The sequence below is a fragment of the Lactuca serriola genome, chromosome 4 (genome assembly GCF_051521515.1).
Source record: "Lactuca serriola cultivar US96UC23 chromosome 4, Lser_US96UC23_V15, whole genome shotgun sequence".
NCBI lineage: Eukaryota > Viridiplantae > Streptophyta > Magnoliopsida > Asterales > Asteraceae > Lactuca > Lactuca serriola.
In genome coordinates this window covers 44,236,670-44,263,901 of record NC_136411.1, presented here as the reverse complement: position 1 = coordinate 44,263,901, position 27,232 = coordinate 44,236,670, and the positions used below count along the sequence as shown (strand labels likewise).

The following is a 27,232-nucleotide window of genomic DNA, read 5'->3' as shown; positions in this document are numbered from 1 at the left end:
CTCAAAAAGTACTCAATGGACACCTATGCCTCAGTGAAGGTACCAATGGGTTTCGGACACAAGATCTTTGCCGACCTTTCTGGTGTAGCAGTTGATGAAAACAAGTACAGAGGAATGATTGGATCCCTGCTCTATCTCACAACAAGTTTTCCAGACATTATGTTTGTAACATGTTTGTGTGCCAGATTTCAAATCAACCCAAAGATGTCTCATCTCTTGGCTGTGAAACAAATATTCCGATACCTTAAAGGTACAAAGAGTCTCGAAATCTGGTACCCAGCAAACGAGGGCTTCCTACTTCAAGCATATTCAGATTCAAACTATGGTGGTCTTCAACTTGATATAAAAAGTACATCAGGTGGATGTCAATTTTTAGGGGGTCGTTTGGTCAGTTGGTCATCCAAGAAACAGAATTGCATTACACTCTCTACAGCCGAAGCAGAATACATTGTTGCTGCCAGCTGTACCTCTCAAGTTCTATGGATGAAGTCTCAACTCTTGGATTATGGTTATCGTTTTCAATGCATTCCTATCTATTGTGATTCTCAAAGTGTCATTTCCATTTCATACAATCCAATTCAACACTCCATGGGTACCATTTCATAAAAGACCATGTTTTAAATGGCAACATTGAACTCATTTTTGTTCCATCTAACGAGGAGATTGCTGATTTCTTTACCAAGGCATTAGATGAAACCAAGTTCAATGGTTTTCTGAACAGGATGGGCATGATGATGCCAGATCCTCAGTTCTTTCAAGAGACTTGTTCTCTTTGATGGAAGTATATGAAAGAAAACTGGTTCCAATCTAAAAAATATTTTTCTTTACGGAACTATTCTCTCTCAAAATACAAAGGATCATTTTACTTATCTTTCACTACTAGAAAAACAACCTTTTACGACGCTCATTGCGCGTCGTAAAAGGCTCAGACGACGCGCAAATGCGCGTCAATGAAGGCCATGTCATAAAGAGAGGCGACGTGCTTTTGCGCGTCGTCTATAGACGACGCGCATTTACGACGCTCCTTTACGACGCACGTTTGCGACACGCAATGCGTATCAAGGAAGGCCCTGTCATAAAGGAAGATGACACGCATTCGTGTGTCGTAACCTTATGACGCGCGTGTTAATGACACGCAATGCGTATCAAGAAAGCCCCTGTCAAGAAAGGCCATGTCATAAATGTAGATGACACACATTTTTGCGTATCATAATTTTAAATGTTTAAAAAAATATATTATTTATAGATTTACTAATTTTCAAATTAAATAATACATTAAAAATCTCATAATACAAAATAAAATACCATAAATAACAAAGATAATTCATTTCACTAATATGTCAAATACAAATAATTATTCCAATAGTGAGTAAAAGTTATAAAAAAATGAACTCATTTATATACAATTGCATTATCTAGCTTACTATGTGCCAACAACTCTCTGTATGTTTACTTTTGCTTGAGTCTCGTTTCCTCCAAAGCTTCTAGCCATGCCAAAATATGATATCTTAAATTCATCAAGTCCTTGGCGTGAAGTCTTAGAAAGAAGCTTAACTGCAATCTCCAATCCTTCTAGCAGACCCTAAAGATCATTATTGGCCATGTAGCAGGATCAACATGCAATCTCTTTTCTGCCTTCTTATTACTTGCATCATCTTCTGCCTGTTTGACCAAGGTTGTGCCTTCAGCAGCAACATGCTGCATTGCATCAAAAAGATAAAAATAGATGACAACAAATACAAATAACTGCATTCTACTTTAAAAAAAATCCAACTCCTATATCACAAACCTATTTAAACATACTAGTGACAGGATCCAATCCATGGGGTATTTTTGGAAAATAGTCTGAACATTCTTGACAAATCATCAACCTGCAAGTGAAGGGTAGAAAGGGAAGATACAAATGTTCACAACCAGTAAGAAATCTAAACAGTAGAAGTTTGACAGTGATTGTTGATTCCTATAAACTAAAATGTGAGATGATAGCAATACTTGACCTCTGAAAACAAATAAACATAGCAATACTTGTCTCTGCAGTTTCATGGATCATGATCCCACTCACTTAGTGAAACCAACCATTTTGCATCGTGCAACTGCGAAAAGTGAAAAATTTTAACACATAAAAATTATAGTGATGAAATATATAAGAAAATTATATACAAATAGATACAGGGTGCAGTGAGTTTTAACCTAGAATAAGTGCCCCATGTAGATCTGCACCAACAAGGCATTGAGCCATTTGACCTTTCCTGATAATAATTCCAACAAAATTTAAATAGAAAAAAAAATCGTTTGACCATTTTGAGAGTTAACAATCTATTCAATTATTTCTTCTTTTGTGAAAAGAATTATACATTCGAATACTTTTTTGAACATCATACATTTGATATATAAGTAACTTGAAAGGAAAGGCACAAAATGAAGCAAAACAAAGAATGTGAATTACCAGGTGGGTATAGATAGGGGTCGACAGTGTTATAGTTATACAAAAAGGAAAAGGGACTTTGTACATTCCGAGGAATAAAGGGAATGGGGTTCCTACTACTCCACTCCATTTGATCGACCCTCTTCTTGGTTAACAGTATCTACCTTTCACAAGCTAGCTGAGTTTAACCTATTTGTACCTGGGATATAATAGGGTAGAAAAATATGGGATTCGGGGGGTCACAATCTGGTCCCCAATACGGTCCAGCTCTGCATTGATTTCATCAATATTTATGTTTATCAGAGCAACTTACCATGTTCATATGTTTTTGTAGACAAACAATGATTTTGATGCCAAACATAAAATCACAGCAGTGGGCCAGAGAATTCATTTGAATATTATGGGATTATGGGTTTGTATTAATTACCAATAAAGGAGAAACAAAATCATTAAATTGATTTGTGACTTCTAAAGGTTTCAGCTTCTGGATGTAGAGCTTCTTTAAGCCATCGATGATTGATGTAACAGTAGTTAAAGGAACCTGATAATGCATAAATAATATGAGATGAAAACATAATATTTAAAACATGACTGATAAGTTTACAAGATGTATGTTCTATGTATATGTATACTCACATATTAGTCAAGTTTGTAAGTTTTCCAAGTCCAACAGGCAGTGGGCCAGATAATTCATTTGAAGCCAGAATGCGGGGAAATGGAAATACAAAATTTTATATGAATATAGATCAAAGTTTATAATTTCAATCTATTATTTTTCCTTCTTAGGGTTTTAAGAAGAAGTGTACAAGGGTAAAAGGGTGAAAAGAAAAGTTATTATTTATTACAGTTTCTGCACATTTTTCATGTTGACAATCTCTTGGGGTATGGATCCTGAAAAGCGATTTCCTTCCATGCTCCTAAAAAATGTTGAAGAAACAATCAAAGTGATGTTTTTCTTTCTATTTATTCGATTGGCCCTCCATTAGCTAGCAACCACCATGTTGTTACAACATGTCTGGGTTCGCCTTGTCTTATCAATTCTGGAAGAGGACTTATGATTTATTAAAATCCTCACAACATCCATTACCATTGCCTCTCCAATCTAGCTTAATTCCCACCATGTAACCCTGCAAAATCCTTTTTTTCTTAAAAATCTTCACTGCTAAAAAACAATAGTTATAAGAGATGTTGAACCTTTGTTAAACTATCGTTTTGTCATAAGTGGAGAAGATTGAGTGCAGCCACATACGATCATATTGGTGTCTATGGTCAAGAGTCATGTATACATCGAATTTTGCTCTTCTAACTACACAACTAATTAAAGATGTGGATCTGTTTCGTTCATTTGTACCATCAAAATTGAGATTTTTCCCTTTTTTCTAGTTGCACTACACAAAAAATAATAGGTGCATCATGTTCAATTAGATAAAAATTGTTTAGAAAATCAAAATTGTATTTAAAAATCACAAGAAGGTAGGGATGAATCAATACGTGAAATCCAACTTCCAACAGGCTGAAACCTTGGACCCAATCCTTGCAAAAGCTGATCAGATTCTTCCATGAGCTGTTTCTCACCAGGTAGCTGAAATCGAACCCTGGTTCTTGACTCCTTGAATCAAAGGTGGCTCTGGCTCAGTTGTTGTTCTTGTTTGAACACCATTATCTTCAGATTTTGTAGATGAACTCATTGGTTCATCAACAGATGCATCATTTGGTTTTACAAAGAAGTAAGGACACTTGTAGTATGTTCCTCTATATAGTATGATAATGCTTCCAGATCTTTAGACAACTAAACCCCCAGTTTTTCTCTGAGAAAAAAAGCCCCAATGTTGATCATTATGACAAAAAATAAAGATTCACACTAATGCTAAACAGTATGTAGGGGTATTTTTCATTAAAAAAAACTCTTAAAATTACTATTTTTAACCAAATAAACAATATGTAGGGTCAGCTTGGTCAAAATTAATATACTCATTTTTTTTTATCAAAAAAACAGTATGCAGGGGTAATTTAGTCAAAAACTCTTAACGTCACTAGTTTAAAAAAATATATTAAAATCACTATTATTTTTACCAAAAAAACAGTATGTAGTGCAGTTTGGACAAAAATTGTTAAAAAAAAAAAAAGAAGATGTATATAAGGGCATAAAATAGAAAATAAAATATTATACATACATTAAAGCATACATACCTGATGATAACACATTGGATTGCTATCATGCTCCACGAAACTAGTGTATTAGTTGAAGTTATATATATATATATATATATATATATATATATATATATATATATATATATATATATAAGACAAGACCAAGGCAACTAGATCTTATCCAGTAGTTGTGTTGACTTTTACAATGAGGATTTTGGATTTGGAAAATGGATATATACTCTGAAGCTTTTGGGTTGCAATAAGTATGGAACCAGGTAGTATTTCTTGTACAGATCTAGTGGGGAGGTATGGTGTGTGAGGTACAATGTTGTTTTTGGGTCTGACTTGTTTTTGGTGTCTGACTTGTTGCCTCTAACTCCACCTCGGATAGCATAAGCCTCTTTGAACCCATTGTTGAACAATAACTCAACTACCTTCATGGAGTTACCATCAAAACTACCTTACAAACAAAACAAAGGAATCATATACAAATTAAACTTCTCAGCTAAACAAAAGATAAAAGACACAAGAGCAACACAGTCATTTTCTAGTGAAATGAAACAATATATACAAACACTTAATAAGGAGGGGATCAAACTTCTTATTCACTATCCATGTTGGAAGACCAATTTCAATTTGAATTAGGATCATATACAACATTAGTATATCTGCAAAGACCGAGACTATCATTTAGGATCATATACATCATAAATATCCGTGTTAATTTTTTTAATTTTTTATTGTTAAATCATAAAAGTTTTGGAAGTTTCTCGATTTTGACCATTTTATATAACAAACAAATAAATTGGTTAATAGTTCATGGTTTGCTTACTGTTGAAAATTGGTTGAAACAGGCCCATATGGCCCTTCAACTGAGACTTGAAGATGATCCATTGGTGAAGGCATTGAAAGCTTTTCATAAAGCTTTTGTAACCAACTTCCTTTACTTTAATAACAACACTTAACTTTTCATCATCAAAGTTACTACTCGAAGTCACTGTAATTGGATGTCATTGTAGTTTTGATATACTAGGTACATTCACAAAAATTAAACTCGTTGGATTATATTTGAGCCCTGAAAATAAAAAATTAAAAATGAAAATTATTCAACCGATATGTTAAAATTTATAAAAATATTTCGATTTACCTCGTGTTTTGGAGAAGCTTAATTCTACAACTTGGCATGGTAAAACTCACGCCGAAAGTAAACGGACTTTTTGCTGGGATTGTAGGAGACGTAAGATTCGATCTATCAGAAAGAGGTAAAAACTCGGGAGACTGGTCCAAATATAAGAAAATCCAACATGGATTATAAAAAACACCACAAAAAGAATGTAAAGATGATGTGTGTAAAAAAAGAGTTCAAATATATATCTTCTGATATGCGGTACGCTCGTTAACATAGGATTTAGATTAGCTTAATGATGATGTTCATCTGTGTTTGGTTGGCTATAGGAAATTGAGAGTTTGAAATCACTAGTGGGCGATTGTGAACAAGATAAAGACATGCGGGCCATGGCATACAAAGAACTGGAGCAGGCGTTGAAAGAAGAAGGATATGTGCATAATCTGCTGCTCAAGGCTTTACTGCCTAAGGATGATGTAGATGAAAGGGACTGCATTTTGGAAGTCAGAGCAGGTATATGTTATGATTACAATAATAATAATGCCAAATCAAATTTCTGAAATTCAATTTTGGATCAGGAACTGGAGGGGAAGAGCCTTCTTTGTTTGCTATGGACATGTTCAAAATGTTATTTATAGATTATTCATCAGATATCAAAATGTTTGCTTAAACTAAAAAGTACACCATGACTTCAGGTATGAGAGCTACTCGCTGAAAAAGGTTTGGAGGTTTGAGGTGGTGGATGTGACGGAAGATGACAGATTAGGGAACTGTAAGATCCATTCACTATAGTCAAAAAAGTACACCATGACTCCTGGAAACGAGTGAAAGAAAATAGAGACCTGTAAGATCCATTCACTATAGTCTAAAAAAACACATCAGGCTTCATGTGCCTAATCAACCTTAAGAATGCCATGTCAAGGATTGCTCTCCATAACTCTATGAGGAAGATGACAAATTAGGGAAATCAAGAAGTTCAAACCTTTAAGTCCTAGAAATTGCAGTACCTATGTGAATGATGGTCAAGGATTGCTCTCCATAACTCCATTGATATTTTAATGTCTTTCCTTTCTTTGATCAGCTAATTCTGCATATCCATTCCAGAAATATTAAAACGGGTATACAAGGATTGTCCTTTATCATCAGGCTGGTCCTCCTGCAACAAAACGTGTGTTTATCTTCAAATCACATTGAGAAAAAAATTTAGAAATGAAGCAACTGAATAGCTAATCCCCTGAACCAAACCAAATTTTATTTAATAAATGAAGAAAAAGGGATTTAACAAGAATCGTAAGTTTGTTCCTTCGATCTTGAATCAAATGGAGAAAAATTAAGCCAGGAAGAAAAAGGAATTTAGCAAGAGGAGGAGCAATGTATTCGATCACTTCTCCCTCGACATCTGGGACCCTTTCCAGGGCCTTTCCAGTGCTCTTAACAACCTTACCGGACCATCACGCGAAACAGCATCAATCGCCAATGCCAGAATCGACTAGAAGGAGACGTCGGAGGTGCACGTTTTGAAGGCGGCCTTGCCTGGGTTGAAGAAAGAGGAGGTGAAGGTGGAGGTTGAAGAAGGAAGGTTATTGCAGATAAGAGGAGAGAGGAACAGGGAACATGAGGAGAAGAACGACAAGTGACATAGGGTTGAGAGGAGCTCTGGAAAGTTCTAAGGTCGTCGGACCTGATGTTGTCGGTAAGGGGCGGCGAGGTGAGATCTTCATTTGTGATCAGGCATAGGTTGCATATGTTGAATAGGGTTACGAGTTGTTGGAGGTGTATATCGTGATTAGGGTTTGCAGAGAGAAGGAATAAGAGAATGAAATGGATCTTGAAGCGGGGTATTAAAAAATTTAAGAATTTTGAGTGGATTACAATTCCCCCTTTCAAGAACGCGCGTTTTGAGTAAAACATAAAGTGACATTCACAGAGGACGCGCATTTTAGATAAAGTGCCCTCCGTGTTTTTATTTTTTTTACATGAGACACCAATCTAAGGGCACGCAATAATGTGTGACATAAATCCTTGAATTTTTTGAAGAGATGACACTTCTTTAATGTCACTCTCTTTTGCGTAACATAAATCAATGAGTGTCGTGGTTTGCGCGTCGTAAAAGGGTCTTTTTCTTGTAGTGTTTATTTCTAACCATCACTTGAATCTTAAGTTGTACAGCTCATCCTGATCATTTGTTGTTCTAAGTCCACATAGTCATCTTGATCACTTTTTGCATCTCAGAATATACTTCATAATGGCATCCCGAAATTCCACTCCGGAAAGGTATTGCATTCTATACTTCGGAATTTTCAAAATTCACTCCGGAAGTTTTCTCAAATCTTATTCTGGAATATCTTACAAATCATTTTCCATAAATTCTTTCAATCTTTCACTCCAGAACTCAAAATCATCCTTTCGGAATTTTGCTACAGAATCGCCAAAAAATCTTTGACGTCGGAATCACAAACTTTTTGACTTCGAAATTTCAAGCTTCACTCCGGACTGATTTCATTCCGGACCATTTTTTTAATTTTCTATCCGGAACTCAACCTTTTACCCTCTGGATTTCAAACTATCTAGAATCGATCTTTCAGAAACCAAGAGTCAATAAGGTGAAATGTTTTCTTTGTAACGGTAACTTATAAGGATCCTTATCTTCCTTGAAATTTGTGCCACGATCACACGTCTCCTAAAAGCAACCATCAAATCACCGTTTGGGTTTTCTAGTTCTAGCTACAAAACAACCCTACCTTTCTCCTCCCACGTCTATTCACCCCCCAAAACGGTTAATCATTAAATGCAACCCGTTTTGGCTTCGGATCCTCATCATTACCTTCTTAACCTAACCCGTTTCACTTACCTATATAAACCCTTCTAAGCCCCCTTTTACCTCTTTACGCGCTCAAAACCTCCAAATCTTCAAATTCTCTCTGTGTTCACTGAAGCTTTCATAACTGCTCATCAATGGCATCCCAATCATCATCCCAAAACCTTGTTCCAACCTCCACCACACCCAATAAATTGATTGCAAAGAATAAACCATCCAAAGGATCATCATCAACAACATCGCCTGAATTGTTTCTCCGTGATACGACCCAAATCTTCTCGCTAAACCTTATGGATTATGATGAATCCATTAGAGTCATGATCAAGTTTATGGCACACCACCCCATCTCCACCCTCTCACCAAAGTACCTGAACCACCTCTTCCAGTTCATCTCCTTCACGTAGCCTTCACTAGAATCAAATTGATAATGATGTTCTGGAAACCAAAATCATGGGTGATAGGATCGTGCCAATCCACAAATTGACGTTTTTGAAAGCTATTGGAGTGAAAGAAAACCCCAAGGGTTTTAAGGTACAAGAACCCATTGCAGAAGAGTTCCAATTGTTCTTGAACCATATTGGGTACAACCAAGATTACAAAGTGAAGGAATCATCCGTCTCTGGACTCTGGACCGTGCTGATGCACTTCATAATTCAAGGGCTATCCGGAAAGAATGGTGGTATGGATACTCTCAGCAATTATTGGTTGTATGTAGTATACAGCATCTATTCCGGACGCGACAATGTTGTTGACCTTCCGAAGGTGCTATGGCAAGACTTCCGGAAATTCGCAATCAAGTCCAACGAGATCTCAAGTCCTAGGTTATGGGTTTTGACAATTTAGCAACTCTACAAGGAATATTCCAAACCTATTCTTGTTGCCATGATTCCTCCGGAGGTATACGTTTCTTTTAAAGCAGTTAAAACTTATAGAATTCCAGACCAATCTTCTTTTGGTCCTGTCCGAAGGTTATCTCAACACATGTTGGAACTTATCCCTTCCGGATCAATCCATTTGCAAAAACATTTGGAGACTTCGACCGTGTAGATCCCAACACAGTCTACCCCAGTCCTCATTGAGCCCACTCCGGAAGTGGCCAAGCCAACATCATCCGGGCCTAAGAAAACCAAAAAGTCTGCCAAAAGGAAGACTTCTCCTTCGAAGCGAAAGCCTAAAAAGAAATCCAAAGTTAGTTCCTCCTCTTAATAGGAAGGAATCCATGACATTTAGGCTAATTCTGGCCTTCCGCACACCCCTCCCATCCACTCATCTGAGGTACTCCTTGATGTTTCAAAATCACATGCACACACAAGGGAGTCCACACATAAACCACCCCTCACCTTCTTAAAAAGGTGACGCCGGTTTTGAACAAAGTTCCTTGCCCCTTCGGAACACACTCACGTGTTAAATTTGATATCCCACTTGTTTCTACATGCACACACTCTGGAACCCCTGTTTCGGACCCCAAGCATTCAGAGGTTGGAGTTGTCCCTCTAACCTCCGGTGCCGCAACTGGTCTGATACTCGGAAATGGTACAGGACGACCAGGAGTTAACAATCCTCTGTGGGGAGATTATGTGAACAGGGCACACACTCGGCATCCGAAGCTCACCGATTGCAAGTGGAATCCACCATTATTTCCATGAAGAAGAGATCCATGCAAAGAAACTTGCCCTATGTCTCTCCTATTGATGAATTAGTTGATCTAGAGTTCACATCCGGAGAAACTCCAAAGTCTCCTCCTCAAGCTTCCAATCCTCTAGCTTCGGATAATGAGATTTCCGAAGAAGTACTATTGACCACCGATGTTGTACATGTTGCTGATGCCAACATGTTTTCCTTAGTTCAACTTCACTTAAAGCCATCTTCATCAAAGCCAACATTTGATTTCGGATCCTCCTCCTCCACTCAGCATGAATTCGAATGAACACAAAAGCTTCATGATGATGCTACCAACAAACCCGGACCTTCTGTCACTCCAATCACTCCGGAATCTTCGAAACACACTCCTCAACCTTCCAGCTCAGACAACAGATCCTCAACCGGAAACCACATAGATCCGTTTGCTCTTTTGGATATCCAATCCAATGTTTCGGACACAGTGGAAGAAGGTTACCACTCTTGAAACTTCATGGCCGAGCTTAACACCAAAATAGATGAAAAGGTGTCTGGAGTGGATTCCAAGCTTGACGCCATTCTCCAGTCCCTATCTACTCAGTCTGGACCTTCCGTGGCTGAAAGGGAAGCTCAATTAGATCAACTAATCTCCATCCGGCTCAAGCATTCGATTGAAGAAGTTGAAGCTAAGTACGATGCTTTTGGTGAGTACTATCTCGCACCATCACTACTATGCTCAAGGTTCATGATGACTTGGTTGCTGCTACCAACGATCTTATCAAGCAAATCCATGTTCGCCATGAGAAACAAATTCAGAGGCTGGAGAAGGAAATCAAGAAAAAGGATGAAATGAATATGATCATCCAGCAAGTACTCGTCAAACTGCTCCGCTCCACTTGGAACCTTGTTGACGTTCTGAATCGTAAGTTTGATGAGATGCTTGCTATCTTTGGACATCTATTCGATCATCTCTCATCCCAAGCCCCAACTTCCGAAGCTTATGATGCACTCACTCGTCAACTCAACACTGTTCTTTAACAAGTGTTTACCAAGTTTGATGATCTGAAGGACTCATTGCTACTTGCACCGTTGCGAAAGCCACTGATGCAAGAGGGGGAGAAGGTCCGAGTCAACCATGGAAGCCTGCCTCGGTTTTTCAACTCCAAGATGAAGATTTTAATTCTGGTGATGAAGTCCAAGTTGTTTCCGAACTTCTAGGAAACAGTTCTGATGATGATGAAGATAGTGATGAAGAGGAATATGTCACTAAGGGAGTTCTGGCTATTGGAGCTCCTCAAAAGCTTTTTCCTAAGCAATTGACTAAGGAAGAGAAAAGAATTTGGTCAGCAATTTCATGGCCATCTTCTTTACCGCATGTTCTCCAAAGAGGTATTCAAATGGCCAAGGCCAAATCCTTCCTCACTGCTCAAGCCTTCCGGGCCACACCTTCCATGTTACCTCCTATTTCGGAACCAAAAATCACTCCAGTTGATGGAAGTTCTCCTCTCCGGACCCCAGATGACATTCCGGAAGAACCTCTTCCATCCACCAAAGCAAAAATTTAGATGGTCTCAGGAAGAAATTAACAAGGCTTTAGAGGACAGCTTCCGGATCCAAGCGCTCAAAGACAACCCTAATCCGATGCGTGACATTTCTCCTCTTTTCCGTGAAGGCATTCTTAAGGATGTCGACTTAGTACCCTTTATGTACTACGACATTCCTTCCGACGATTTCGAACAACTTGATCTTCCTCTCTCTCCCTTCAGCAAATTCTACATCAAGTTCACTCATCTCCATCCCAATGACAATCCGAAGGTCACCATCCGAACAGAGCGTGAAAGGCTTAAAACCTTCTATACCCAGAATGCACTTCCCCTAAAGGAAGTGTGGACAAGGAAGAAGATTACCAAGATTTCTGGGTACGGAAGAAAAGTCCTCACCAAGTTTGAACTTAACTGTCCACTCTTCTGATACCATGTTGTCAGAAACAAACCATCCTATCAAACCATCACTGATGCTGACTTTCCAACAATGAATCCGAATGACATTTTGACTTTAGCTGCTCACTTTTGAGGACTTCAAAGAGATGATATCAGTATGGTGTTGGATTAGTGTCTAAGCCCGTAACCATATTTGGTAAGTACTTGACCCGGTTGTGCATGGTCCTTTTGGGTTGCCTTCACCAAAGCAACTTGACTAGAGAAATTAAATAGAGAGAGAGGTTATTGTGATTTATTAATATGTTATAAGAATAATATATTAAAGGAAAAATCATATTTGTTTAATTAATATTGGTCAATAATTAATTAGGAATTAATTTTGTGATCAAGTGTAATTAATTAAACTAGAGGGGCTGAATTGTAATTATAAGATAGTTGCAAGATAGGGCAATATTTATCCTTGTTAAAGGATGGACGAATTCAAGGATAAGGATATCCTTAAAATCGTCCAAGGATAAGTAGATAAGGGTTTTTCAAGGCTTATCTTGTGGTTGCTTGGTGGGCAAGCAACTGGATAAGGATAAGGACTGAAACCCTAATCTAAACCCTATATAAAGACCCCTAGGCCTTTAGAATTCGGGTACATGCTCCTAAGAGGTCCCAAGGACAAATTCCACCTCTTCTCTCCTCTATCTTAAGCCTCTCCAATTGCTTGTGGTGTTTGTGAGCCATTAGAGGCACTACACTTGTGGTGCTTGCTTTCAAGACTTGGGATTTGAAGATTTAAGTTGTTATTGCAATATAACAACAAGAGGTATGTAATCCAATCTTATATGTTAATTTTGAAAATAGCAATGCACATTAGGGTTTTATTCTTGTGTTCATAATGTTGTGTATCTAATAGTGAAAACATAGATCCAAACTAGGGTTGCATGCACACTTAGGATTGTTTGTATAAAACCCATCATATGGGTGCTTATCATGCAGCTCTGAGCTTCCTCAAAGACTATGTCGCTGAATTTAGTTGACGTGACTATAATTTGGCTCATCTGTTCGGAACCGAAAACTTTGTGGCCAAGATAGAGTATGTGATGTCGGAAGCTGAACTGTTAACTGAAGGCCCTATTGATGATCCGGTTCTAGGGTTTGTATACAAATCATAGAAGACAAACAAAAAGGACTTTTTCCGAGTACGTCCTTGACAAACACCTGGTTCCTACAAAAGCACTCAAGAAGTTCATCAGTCGTGCAACCAAGTCTAAAGCTTCGGAGCATGTCAAAGCAAAGTTTGTGAGTCAGCTGTCCTGGTACATTGAAGTCCGAGAATGGTTGTTCAGATCCTACACATTCATCAAGGAAGAATCTATCTAATCTGACTTGATTGCTAAGTTCACTTAGGGGGAGGTTGTTGGAACCTGAAAGTGAACCTCTAGCAATCCGAAATCCATTTGTCCATTCCGAAGTCAAGCAAATTCTGAAATGAAGTGTACTCCGAAATTCTTTTATGTTCGGATCTAAAGTCAAGGTGGTGAAGTGAAGATAGAGTGAAGGCATTCCGAAATGGATGTTTATGACTGGAATGGTTGTTGTTCTGAAATCAATATTTTGTCTTAATGTATTTAATGTAATTTGTCTTTAGTTTGATTTAACCAGTCATAGGACTTTCTCTTTATTCAACTCGGATATTCAAAGTGTCAGATGTAACTCTTTTATCCAGTCCTATGTATGTAATTGGTTAGTACTATGTTTCATGTACTCCTATTTATAGGAGGATTCAATATCAAATCAACAACGGATTATTCAAAAACTCTTAGCACATTCAAGTTACTTCATCTTTCTGAAGATTCTTTCAAACATTCTTCTTGTTCTTCATTTATTAACTTTACTTTGATCTTTATTCTCTTTCTTCATTTATGGCTTGATCACTTGTTGAAAGCATTAACTCAGACTTGACTTGTCTATCCAGGATTGACTAGAATATTTATTAGCAAGCAGACATTGATCTTAAGCATTTACTCAAGGTTTGAGTTTTCAAACATTGTCCATGCGCATCAGATTGTTATTGTACTCACACTTATTACATTTCTGATCATTAAATTTACCAACAAAAGCGGTAGCCTGAGACTTAGTGGAGGATTGAGAAATGGAACCTCCTTTTTGATGTGATTCCTCACAATATACAATTGAAAAGGCAGATTTTACATTAGGAAGAGGTTCCATTAACAAGATGTGGCTGTTAACCTGACTGAATGTATCATTTAAACCAGACAAGAACTACATTAGCTTCATTAACTTTGAGTGATTAACAAAGTCAACTGAAGCTTCACATGTACATTCAACCAAATTAACTAACCCATCAAATTATTTCCACAAAGCATCAAGCTTACTGTAATACTCAGAGACAGATAAACCACTCTGGGTAAGAGGTTTTATTTTTTGATGTATATTGAAAACAGCAGAACCGTCAGCTTTAGAATATGTTTCTCTTAACTCAGACCATATATCAGAAGCATTGTCACTACAAGCATGATTAGCATATAAAGACTCATAAACAGAACCAAGTAGCCAAGAACATACAACAGCATTAACACGTTTTTATTTACGAATTTTAGTTTCATCCTCACTAGGTTTAGGAAAAGTTTTATCACAAAACCTAATTTATTCCTAGCTTTCAAAGCCCTAGTCAAAGAAATCTTCCAAATCCTAAAGTTCTTAGTACCAGTCAATTTAAAGCTAATAATTGACACTACACCATTATCAGAAGGATGTAAGAACAATGGATCATCAAAATCATAACGGTCTGGACTTTTAGAACCAGAAACAGAAGGGGTTTCCCCAACCATGACTGATACAACTTATATAACAACAAAATTGTGTTCTCTTAGAATAATGACTATACTAAACCAGATTCTGACCACCTTTCTTGGGGTAGACAAGCTAGTATAACCACAAGACCACGATCTCGTTATCAAAAAATTGTAAGAGTCACAAACAATACACAAAAAAATAACACAGAAGCACCCAAGAAATTAACCTGAACAAACAAGAAGATGAATGAGCGTGTAGATACTTACATAAATCCACTCAAACGCCCAGCAAGCAGCAAAGTACTTTACCATAAGATCTATATAACATAGAATCTAACACTGAAGCAGACTGGCATTCAAATGCCTGAACACCAAACACCTCAGATTACACAGTTTGCGACCTTAACGTTGACCGCCGCTTAACGTTGGCCGTTAGACAACGAGAAGTTAGATCAAACGTTTACAATTAAGCGATCGTTTACTATAAAGATCGACAATGTCTGAGAGAGTTTAATCAATCCAATACATACAACCAGATCAACAGATGATCGAAACAAAGAACAAAAAGAAGCTTCCAGGGAAGATACAAGAACTAAAAACAGATTGAGAAACCCTAACTCAAAACAGATCGAGAAACCCTAACTCAAAACTAGATCGATAAACCCTAACTCAAAAAACTCAAAAGAAAACGACGCAGGAGTAAACCCGCTCTAAAACCATGACAAAAATGTAAACAACAGATCTATTCACAACATCAACATATCTTTTATTAAAAGAAAATAAGACTCAGTTGGTTTTCAAGATACTTACAACTGAAAACTCACTACATAATCACTCACCATCAAATCTATATATAAAGAAACTAACAGATTTAAGATTTTTAAAGAACAAAATCAACAAGAACAAACCCTAAACTGACCAAACCCTAATCTGAAGAAGAAAATGAGAGAACATGGAGACTTGAGTAAACATGTGATAAAGAAAATGATCTGAATGACCTCCAACAACTGAAATCAACTATATATACTTCGGGTAATATTATGGATTAAAACCAGAATATATCCGACCCAAACCCATCCTCAAGGATCCGCGTGTTTTCTAGTTTACAGAATGTGAGCCGCAGTCCCTGCAATAATAAAACAAAACACAATGTACCCAAACACCACAAATCTTACACCATTCTTACAATGAACCTTTTACACCATTCTTATAGTTTTAGCCCACTTACAATGAACCCAAACACCATTCTTACAGTTTTTGGGAAGAATTCATGTCAAACTTTCTAATTCATTGTTCTTTAGTCCTTTAAAAATCATTTTGCCATATATATATATATATATATATATATATATATATATATATATATATATATATATATATATATATATATATATATATATATATTCCCTCCGTCCCAAAATTATTGTCCACGGGCAAAAAACACACAGATTAAGAAAACATTAATTACCACTAACTTTATACAATAAAATAACAGTTTCGTCCTTACTTTGCATTTAATGTTCTATTAAATGATTGGTTGATTAAGTAATAATGAGGAGGTATTTTGGTAAAAATGTTATTTATTTTTAGAAGTGGATTATTATTTTGGGACAAACCAAAAATGAAAGATGGACTATAATTTTGGGATGGAGGGAGTGTGTGTATATATATATATATATATATATATATATATATATATATATAGGCTTAGGTTATTCTATTCTAACAAATTATTATGCGGATATCGTATGCTATGAGACTGATAAAGAAAATATGTTGTTTGATAATATAGATACGTTCAATGTTACATAAGTATTGTCATTAACACACATTCTTACTAATTAAAGCGTCTATAAGGTTATTATACACTTATTATTATTATTCTTATTTATGTTAGAATGTTTATTGGGTCGTATTCTGTCAGAATGAAAATGAGTGGAAAACGATGTGTGAGAACACAAATAAATAATAGTTAGCGAGAATACATGAAAATGACGATATTTTTGTAAGGTTGAACGTATTCGCATTGCTAAACAACTTATTCTCTTAGTAATTCTAATAGCATACGATATCTGCACAATAATTAGTTAGAATACTTGAACCTAGCTCTCTCTCTCTCTCTCTCTCTCTCTATATATATATATATATATATATATATATATATATATATATATATATATATATACACACACACATACACACATACGCGCACGCGCTCGCACGAATAGAAACATTAGGCTATCTCTATTGATAAAAATCCATATCAACCGGATTGGATTCATATACTATTCTCGGATACATTACAAATAATAAAAACCACCTCGAGATTAATTGATTTAGGTTTCATGTTTAATTAGAAGTAATTCCATGGTTTTTGCAAAAACCGATTCATCAATGGAATAGGTTAGCATTCAAAAATGGATTAAGATGGAATTCATAAGTCTTTGTCCAAAATAAGTAGCAATTAGTATAATACCATTTAAATTTACTTAAAAAACTTGGCCACATCATACACTAGGCCTTATTCATAGTAACGTTCATGGTGATTTACCGTCAAAAAACTTGACCTTATTTGCCAATTGTTACAGTGTGGCGCATCTAGTGGTATAAATATAGTCATTTATGCCGTTTTAAGGGTTTTGGCATGTGCCATCGGGGGAGCAGCTCAGAAGGTGTTCCCGGAGACTTATAACCAAAGAATTGTTCTCGTGTACGGGGATACGAAGGTTGAATTACGGGATTTGCAGAGGTAGCTTTTATCTCGTTTTAATGTAAATACATTTATGTGATATTTTGTAAAGGGATGTTAGACCTGAGTATTTGTTATGAGATTTCTTGATGTGATGTTTTTATGAACTCATGGATCAGTTAAATGTTTAAATTAAACAGTAAAGGTTATATACCTTCTTTTTGCCGAGAATTGTTGATTGGGCTAACGACTTATAAGGTTAAGTCGTTAAGTGATTATAATTGAAAATTTGATTAGTGTTGCAACAAATATAAATCACTAATTATTTTGTAAATGTATAACTCATTGTGAACCAATAATTTTAATAAAATTTTGGTAAGTTAACTAATTAAATCATTTAATTTTGGTAAAAAAAATCCTTTAAAATCCGGAATTTGACTAAGTTTCCAAAAAATAAAATTAACCATTTCTAAAAATGATTCGCACAAAATCATCTATGACTTATATATTTACACAATATATGTTATTTATATTTGACCATTATGTCTTATTCTCATTTTCACGTGATTTATATGTGACTTGCCTACGGTAAACAAGTCGCCGGTTTTCTTTTTCATGAATTTTTAATCCCGATTTATTTTTTATTATCTTATTTGAAATTAGTAAAACATTTTAGACGTTTAAACTATGTATTTTAATTTTTTTTTATTGAATTACATTAAAAGTTAAACATAACAGAAAATTTTCAGTTTGATAAGTTAGATGACCATTTATGGCAAATAGTAATTACGAGACAGTGGTCATAAAAAAATGTTGTTTGACCACATAATGTTTTCTTATAGCTAAAAAGATACCTCTCTAAATCTAAATTATGTATTTCATTTATTTTTCTAATCATATAGATATCGAAAAGCCATAACTAGAGTTACACAACTTGAAATAATTTAATTCTTGGTTGGACAAATGCTTAAAACGTCTTCTAAAACTTTCTAGTAATAGTAAACTATAGCTTGGTGTGTATTTAAGGAATTTCTTAATTTTTGACAAAAGCTTGCACCGTTTAAAGCTTCATTAGGTTGTTGTTGTTGTTTTTTTTTTTTTTTTTTTTTTTTTTTTTTTTTTTTTTTTTTTTTTTTAATTCTTGCCACCATGATTGGGCCTACACGAATGGTTAAAATTGATTCGAAGTTTCTATGGTGTTTTCAATACGTATTAAATTCTTAATATTTACATTCTTTGAAGAACAAAAGAAAATTAGATTATTGGGATTTAACTGGGGTTTCAAGAATGAATAAATAAATAAAAATTACAACTAAGTCGGTTTTCTTACCAAGTTATATATTAATGGACATCAATGTTATAATATTTGTTTCTTTAATGAATGAATAAATATACATATAGATACAGACGATGATGGTGTTCCATACTTGGTTTTGTAAGTTCATAGAATAAATGTGCACGAGCTCTCCAGTCTCCATCAATTTTTATCCATTTTATAATAATAGTTGCAACAATAATAATTTTTAAAAGGAAATTAAACATAAATAAATAAACAAGTATAATTATATGGAAACAGCTAAGGTTTTGGTGATATAAATTATGTGACTATAAAATACAAAAACCAGCTAAGACTAGAATAAATAATTGGATTTAAAAAATGGATTCAACAGCTGCTCCTACATCATTTTGGTTGTTTCTAGTATTTTAAAATAAACCTATTTGTTTATTCTATTATTTATCCTTTTACAAATTTAATTATTATAGTCTAAAATCATAATAGTCATGTATTATAATTTATGCCCTTTAATTTATAATATTTGTAATATATCCAAACAATTTGATTATTATGAGAATAATAAGGGCATGAAGTTGGCTTGGCTTTTAGGATGATATATAAGTAATGACCAAAAGTTATAAAATTATTGTGTCTCGTTCTTGTCTCCTTGGATAATATAATATAATTATTGATCCCTTAATTTGGATTTCTTGTACCCTCTTTTGTATTCTTTCATTCAACAAAAAGCAAAAGTAAGAATAAGTGGTTTTTACTAATAATCATTACATTATTTATTGTTTTAATAAGCAAAACATTTTGTTAATGTGGTTTCAAATCATACCCAAATTTTTATAAGAAAAATATAGCACTGCCAACAAGAATAATGAATGATATAAACAAATTACTTTATTTGGATTTCTTCTACCCTGGTCGTTGTTTGTGTGTATGTGCGGTGGTGGAGGGGTGGTATTACACTACAAATCCGAACAATTGATTTTTGTGATTGCTATGATAAAGTACAATCTTTCATTTTTTGGATCATGGCACTTGTTTTTTAATTTGGCAAGTGAAGATACAAGCCTTTTTGGCTTTGACCATGCATTAAATTCTTTTGGAGGAAAAGCTCAACCTATTTTGACTCTTAATGAGAAAAAGAATGATCGTAAAGCCTTGACACAAATGTGATTACATCTCCACAATAATAGTCTTCAAGAAGCGCTCAATGAACGAACCATGACTGCTCTTTGGTTGTAACTTGAGTCAATATACATATCAAACGGTCTCATGAGTAAGATGCATTTAAAGTGGAAATTTTACTTACACAAACTTCAAGATGGTGGACATTTGTTTACCCATATATTCGACTTCAAAAAGATTAATTTTGATCTTACTACATTGAAAGTCAAGTATTTCCTTGGAAGACCATGGATTGATCCTTTTATGACATCTTCCGAATTCATATTCGAATATTTGTGATATTATTTTTATAGTCGTGATTTTCTTATTCTGAATGAAGTTTATGATGTCTTGTACTCCAAGAAAAAGATGAAACAAATGGTTTCTAATGAGATATCAAGCTATTCGCAAAGTGAATATTTATATATTTATGGCGATTCTAATGAAAGAGATTTTTGGGGTAAATATATTTAATCCAAATCATAAGGTAAAGAAAAGTTTTGTCGGTACGGCAAGAAAGATGGCTACAAGAACTCTGAATGTTATAAGTTGTAAAATAAAGAAAATATGAATGTTTCAAATAAATCAAAGCTTAATGATTATTCTGCATGTAACATCCTAAAATTTAGGACTAGGTTCTTAAATTAAAAAAGTAAATAAATGAAAATGATTTATATAGTTAAATCATGAAGGAATAACCATAACATAAGTTGATATGAAGTTTAGAAAGTTAGAAGTGAAAATAATAACATTTTAAAAATTAAAGGGCTAAAAGTGTCAAATTGGAAAAGTTGGTTGACCAAAGGGTTGACCTACTTAGTGGAAAGGACCACCAAATTCATATAATAGATGGAGTGGGACTTGTTATGTCAAACTTTTAGAAAAATGTGAAAATAAATGAAGTGATGGCAAATTTAACAAAAGATGTAAAGTATAGGGACCAAATGTGAAAAATATGAAAATAAGAGTGCACCCTCTTCGTTTCAACCATATGAGATCGATGAGAGGGTAAGAAAAGTTGTGAAATGGCGATTTAAGCATAATAAAAATCTTAGGATTCGATTTCAAGCATTCTAGGTTCATTTGGTGGAAGTTGTGAAGAAATCAAGTGGTTCAAGGTATACTTTCTTTCTCTCTTATTGCAGAATTCGAATGCCTTCTATAGAATGAGAGTTATATGCGATTTTCATCTCATTTAAGGATTAGGGTTTGGTTTTCTAACATCCCTTGAATGGTTTTGATGATCCCAATCTCAATATAATCATCCCATCGATGGATTTAAGGATTTGGGTGAAAACCCTCATGAACCCTAGAAACTCAAATTGGGGATTTCATATTTATATGTTAGATTGGAATGGATTCAATGACCTAGATGATGTTTAGAAGCAATAAGTCCAATTGGAATGCTTTGAATATGAGCATTTGATGAGTATATGATACTCATAAACATGAGTTGATACTAATAATATGATTTAGATTCAAAAACATGAAGGCTTGAATAATCTTTAGATGGATGTATGTAATATTTGGCCATAAGGGCATTTTAGGAAACCAATTGATAATTACATGATGAATCTCATCTAAGATGTGAATGACATCATGAGCATGAATTGACACTATAGGGATGATAGTGAAACATAAACATGAAGGAATGTTAGCAAAGCCCTAGCTCTAGAGATTGTTTTGGGCCAAGGGCAATTCTAGAAAATGGAATGGAATTGAGAATTCCATAGATAGATTAGGTATTTACAATGAGATAAAATATGGTTTAATATAATTGACAACTTTCATATGAATGCTCAATGAGTTATGAACAAACTATGTGAGGTTTAGAATATACAATTGGAAACTAGTCTAGTTAACTCTTTTTGTGGAATTTACGGATCGTTATATACTTAAAGGTTTCAGTGAGTACTCGATGGATTGAGTAGAGTGTTTTAAGATGATAAAACACCTCCTCAACATGTGTGAGAACCTATACAAGTGGTACAAAGTGGTTTGGAAAAGGGACTTCAAGATATATATCAAGTGGGATGTTATTATGAGAAAATTCTCACTTTTTGGGCATACATACCATTCCACACGCCCGTGTGGAACCTTTTGTTTGGGAAATGTTGTTTTCCTCATAACTTTTGCATACAGACTCAGATTTATGTGCGGTTTTCGCCTACATTCATATTTTTACATGAGGAATAGTTTGAATAAATAACATTTAGTAATGGAATCTGAGGGGTATTTTGGGCATTTTAATGACTTATGTCCATATATTGTATATGTAGCGTTTAAAGAGTGTTGCTTTAAGGAAAGGAACTACAGTAGGACTACCTATGCTTCTCAAGATTGAGGTGAGTACAGGTAGGCATTTTCCCACTTTGGAGTGCATGGAAAAATGTGTAACGTCCCAAAAATCATGATTTTTTTTTATTTTTATAACCATTTAATAACCCATAAGTCTTACAAAACATTGTTTCCAAAAAGTCAACCATAAATCAGATTATCCGAAAATCATCTATCAATAAAATATCCAAGGATGATGTGTATGATCATGCCTTCGCCTTGTCCTGGTCATCTTATGTACCTGAAACCATGAAACCAAACTATAAGTCAAAGCTTAGTGAGTTCCCCCAAAATACCCCACATAAGGAAACATATACAAACATGAATGTTGGGTCCACAGTCATCAGACTAGATTACCCCCAACTCACAATCATCAGAATGGATTTCCCTGCATATTGGGTCCACAATCATCAGACTAGATTACCTCGGGTCCACAGTCATCAAACGGGATTACCCCTGCCCACATTCATCAGACTGGATTGTCTCGACCCAATAAATCATTGGACTGGAATGCTCCGGTCTATTGGCTCATGCACTTAGCAGTAAAACCTCAACCTAAACCACACTATGTTGAGATATACAACAGATAAACATATAACCAATAAACAGAATATCATACAAATCTAACAAATCACACAACATAGCAACATCCTCTATACTAGGATACATAACCTAGTGGGTCAGCATTGGTGCATTTGACCCACAAGTACAGTGAGGAAAACTCACCTTAACCACTTGACAGAAGCCCAACAGCTACCTCAACAACATCACAGCCAACCCAAGCTTCCTAAAACCAACTGAGACCATCCATTAGTCAAATACTTAAATTTACTTACGTTTGACCTAAATTCAAATTGGTCAACAAGTCAATGGTCAAAGTCAAAGTCAAAATTGTCAATCAGCAGCCCTCCACGTCGTGGGCAAAAAATGCCAAAACAGTCGCTAATTCCCCAGTAACCACATCGTGGCAGCCTAAGGCTACGCCGTGGGGACTGGTCTGAACAACTCAAATGAGCTTAATCCATTTTCTTCCGATTCCAAGAGCTCTTAAGCTTAAATATGATCCTTTCCAAGGTCTTATAGGAAGTTCCAAACCACCAAGATCTAAACTTTAAGTCTCAAAGGGACCCAAAATGAATCTTTCTCAACTTAGTCCATTAAGTCCAAGTCTCTAACTTTCAGATATGAATCAATAAGATGTCTAGATGGATAAAGTTTTCAACTTTATCCATAATAATGCCATAATCTTCCACGATCTAAACTTTAATACACCAAAATGGCCTAAAGTACCAGGATAACATGCATGGCAAGAAGGGAATGCAAAATATCATGACTTTCTTAGTCCATGAGGTCCATGAAGCATTCTAAACTGAGCAAAAGATGTTGGAGTCCACTTAGCTCCAAGATCACCCATAAAATGGACCAAAAGTGCCAAAAACCGCAAATGACAAGATCTGAAGAAGCAGATAGCAAGATTGGAACTTTATACTTACAATAGTCCAGAAATGTAGTGTTTTTAATGGAACCAAACTTGAAACATCATTCCTTGCAGCCCAAAGGAGCCTTCTTGATCCTTAAATTCATCAAGATATCATTAAAAAACACCCAAAAGAGGAGACAGGAGAGAGGAGAAGCTCAAATCTTGAAGGTGGATGCTACGATTTCTCCCAAGAGGTTCTAGAGGTGATGGAGGCTGATAAAATGCCAAAAAATGCAGAACCTTATGCTTATATACATTGAAAACCCTAAAAATATGGGCTTGGGCCTGAATGATCACCATGTTGTGGGCTCTGATCCCCACGCCATGACCATGACTTTTCACCCAAATCTATCACAACTTCAAACAACCATAACTTCTTCGTTTCAACTTTTTTTTCGACAATCTTTATATCCACGGAAAGGTATTGACGAGCCTCACACTTCTATATAGTTAATTTTGGCTTAACACATGTCGAACTAAAAACAGAATCCATGCAAGAAGCCTAACATATAACTTTCCTATTTTACCATTTGGCTCCAAAACACAAACCAAGGGCTTAGATCATGTAACAAGTATTATCAACATCCAATGTGGTCTAAACCCTATTCCCTTGAAGCCCAAGGCCTTTACTTGATACATTTATTGCCCACAATCCCAAAAATAAGAAACTTCTCGAAACAAGATGTTACAACTCTCCCTTACTTAAACTGGATTTTGTCCTCGAAATTTATCTTGTTTAGAATCTCCGAAATCAAGGACAAAATTTTCAACAAGCTCCCATTAACCACCTCGAAAAAAAGGCATCTATATAGGGAAGTCGAGAGATCAATTGGAAACCAACAACTGCCAACAACAACCCAATAACTTGAAAATACACAACCGCAACCACTATCCTCTTCTCCCTAACCGTAAAACCCAACTTCCAGTGAGAACCACTCAAACCAGGAACTCTCAAAAACTACAACCATAAACCAACTCTGTCAATATACTTCAGAAACCATACCCTAAGATCGAGGATCATCCATTTGTCGTACCTACACCTAGTTTCCTGAGTATGAACACCACCAAACCATGCAGAAAGCATTCTCAAAACATCCTGATCGTGAATTTCACCCAATCCAAATCCAGAAATTGTGCCCAAAAACCTTAAATATACACTTGACTTCCTGACAAGTCATCAACAACCCGCTGCTCCCACCTGCATAATGATGATTCATCCAACAATCTCACGTTGCATCCAAATCGCTCATCAGCTCAAGTGTACACCCACCTGACAAATCACTCAATACATTTACAACGAACTTTATGAATCAAGATTTCATAACCAATACTTAAAATTGGTAACCAAACCCCTAATAAACCGCCCTCAAGAAAATAGGGTCCACAATTGCAAACATTCATCAAGCAACTTCCGATGCATAACTAATACATCCACCATAACAAAATTCTACTATCCTTAAGATCCAAACCAACTGGTAATTAAGACTCCTGACTCCTTGAAGTTCACTAACACCCAACCATGCTAATAAAACTAACGATCTGAGACCTAAGAGTCTCAATCAAATGACTATCGGGTCCCACCCAAAGGCATATAGTTACTAAACCATCAACCCACCTACTAGAAGTAACCCAATCAATATCCATCTCAACACAACATGAGCCATACCTTTCTATAATACATAATTCCTTTCAATGAAAAGGCTGCTACCAATGCAAAATCAACTGAAAACATGGTCGCACACAACCAGAGAATAAGATATGAGGTTGCACTCTTATTCCAATTCAAGGGATATAAACCAAGTAAGAACCATACCAATAAATTCGGACCAAGTGTTCTCATTCTATCTTACTCAACCTACATATATTCCCAAGGGAAACACATAACCAACCCTAGATCTCTTGCATTCCTTCTTCCTCACAACCTTACCCAAAGGGTGTAGCACCAGTAGATTTAGCCGAAATGATGAACCTCAACTGCTAACAGAAACATCCTCATGAATAACCGAAACAAAGATCCCAAACCTTGATTGAAACTGAACAGATCCTACCAATACGTAACTTAACTCGATAAAAATTCCAAAATTATTCAGAATGTTGTCAAAACCATGGTTCGGTTAGACCAGATACCAACCCTGCCGACACAACATGTCAAAATCGGATTCTACGTAGATCTAAAGCCACACCTGGGAACGAAACAACGCTGCCCCAACATCTGAACTTCAAATAACCAAGGACATCTGCCAAAATCGAGCCTACTATGAATAATAATTCCACAACCAACAATTGAAGATACCCATACACAAGAACCAAAATGTACAATGTACAAATTTTGACAATAGGTTGACACATACATTGCCCTTCAACTGATAAATATTGAAACTTTCGAAGAACCTCAGCTATTAACGAAGAACAAAATGTCCAACGATCGAGAATGCGTTGACATCTAATTCAACGACCCGATGCACTACTGAACCAAAACCCATGCATAACTAAACATACCAATGTAACGTCCCATTTTTCACAACAAAAAATTTTCATTTTTATTTATGTAAATCCTCCCAATTATAAATCCAATATTGAGAAAACGTTTATTCCAAATAGATTTATTAAAATTTCAGCGTAATATTTAAAATGCAGAGTCTTCAAAGAAATGTATTTTGTTTATATTAAAACATTAGGATGTCATCTTCAATATAGAAACATAAGCATAAACAAACCTTACATTCATTTACACTAATGATTTACATCTCCTTTAATCTCTCAGTGTAATGTATTTTCGTATTGACACATGCGATACAAATAAACTGAGTGGGTCAGGTTGGGAAACCTGGTGAGTACATAGGGTTTTCAACCCACAATACTATAATTACGTTTAATTGTCAAATAATTAACCCAACTTTCCATCCCATTATCTTCTTTATTCTGAAGGATATAGCCTAAGTAGAGGTTGCAAAAATTGACACAACACGAAGCCCGATACGAACTCGACACGAAATAAATGGGTTTGGGTATGATATTTCAACCCGTTTAAATAAATGGGTTGACACGACACGACACGAAAATTAAATGGATAAGGTTAGGGTTGAGAATTTCAACTCGAATATGACTCGAAAATGACCTGTTTATTTATATGCAAATTTTTTGAATTATTTAAATAAACTAGAAAGATACAAAAACAAAACCATAAGTAAAAGAAAACCTTCGAATTCAGTCGTTTTGTAATGTTGAAATGACTTAGCCGTCTAGATCAAGACTTAATTTCAGTTTTTCCATTCTCTCCCAAACTACCCAGTCTCTTTCACCACTCTCACATCCTCACGACCTTTTCATCCGCCTCCCCAACTCCCACTATTTTAATTTTGTCATCTGAACTTGCTATGACTTCAT

General features: G+C 35.5%; 1 protein-coding gene and 1 long non-coding RNA gene across 5 annotated transcripts; one reads left to right on the top strand and one right to left on the bottom strand.

Moving 5' to 3' along the window:
• Window positions 1–1,302: 1,302 nt before the first annotated feature.
• Window positions 1,303–4,704, bottom strand: LOC145101444 (uncharacterized). Of its 4 annotated transcripts, none has more exons than XR_013705661.1 (9): window positions 4,616–4,704; window positions 3,917–4,233; window positions 3,620–3,813; window positions 3,062–3,552; window positions 2,447–2,966; window positions 2,191–2,249; window positions 1,998–2,093; window positions 1,790–1,871; window positions 1,303–1,698 (listed from the first exon to the last, which is right to left on the bottom strand). It is a non-coding gene; the product is annotated as an uncharacterized LOC145101444 (long non-coding RNA). The 4 variants fall into 4 exon arrangements; XR_013705662.1 differs by having other exon boundaries at window positions 2,191–2,694; window positions 2,853–2,966; XR_013705663.1 differs by having other exon boundaries at window positions 2,853–2,966.
• A 735-nt stretch (window positions 4,705–5,439) lies between these two features.
• LOC145098307 (peptide chain release factor 1, mitochondrial-like) lies at window positions 5,440–6,497 on the top strand. Its single transcript, XM_079035943.1, has 4 exons — window positions 5,440–5,508; window positions 6,035–6,218; window positions 6,284–6,332; window positions 6,401–6,497. The coding sequence occupies exons 1-4, from the start codon at window positions 5,440–5,442 to the stop codon at window positions 6,495–6,497; spliced, it is 399 nt and encodes a 132-aa protein (XP_078892069.1).
• Window positions 6,498–27,232: the final 20,735 nt, after the last annotated feature.

What these genes read in the sequence shown, in the direction of transcription:
- LOC145098307 (XM_079035943.1), top strand. Translation starts at nt 5,440, where the DNA reads ATGGCCCTTCAACTGAGACTTGAAGATGATCCATTGGTGAAGGCATTG. An exon ending in CATTTTGGAAGTCAGAGCAG is followed by an intron (nt 6,219 to 6,283) that starts GTATATGTTATG and finishes ATTTTGGATCAG; the next exon opens with GAACTGGAGGGGAAGAGCCT. An exon ending in GCTATGGACATGTTCAAAAT is followed by an intron (nt 6,333 to 6,400) that starts GTTATTTATAGA and finishes CCATGACTTCAG; the next exon opens with GTATGAGAGCTACTCGCTGA.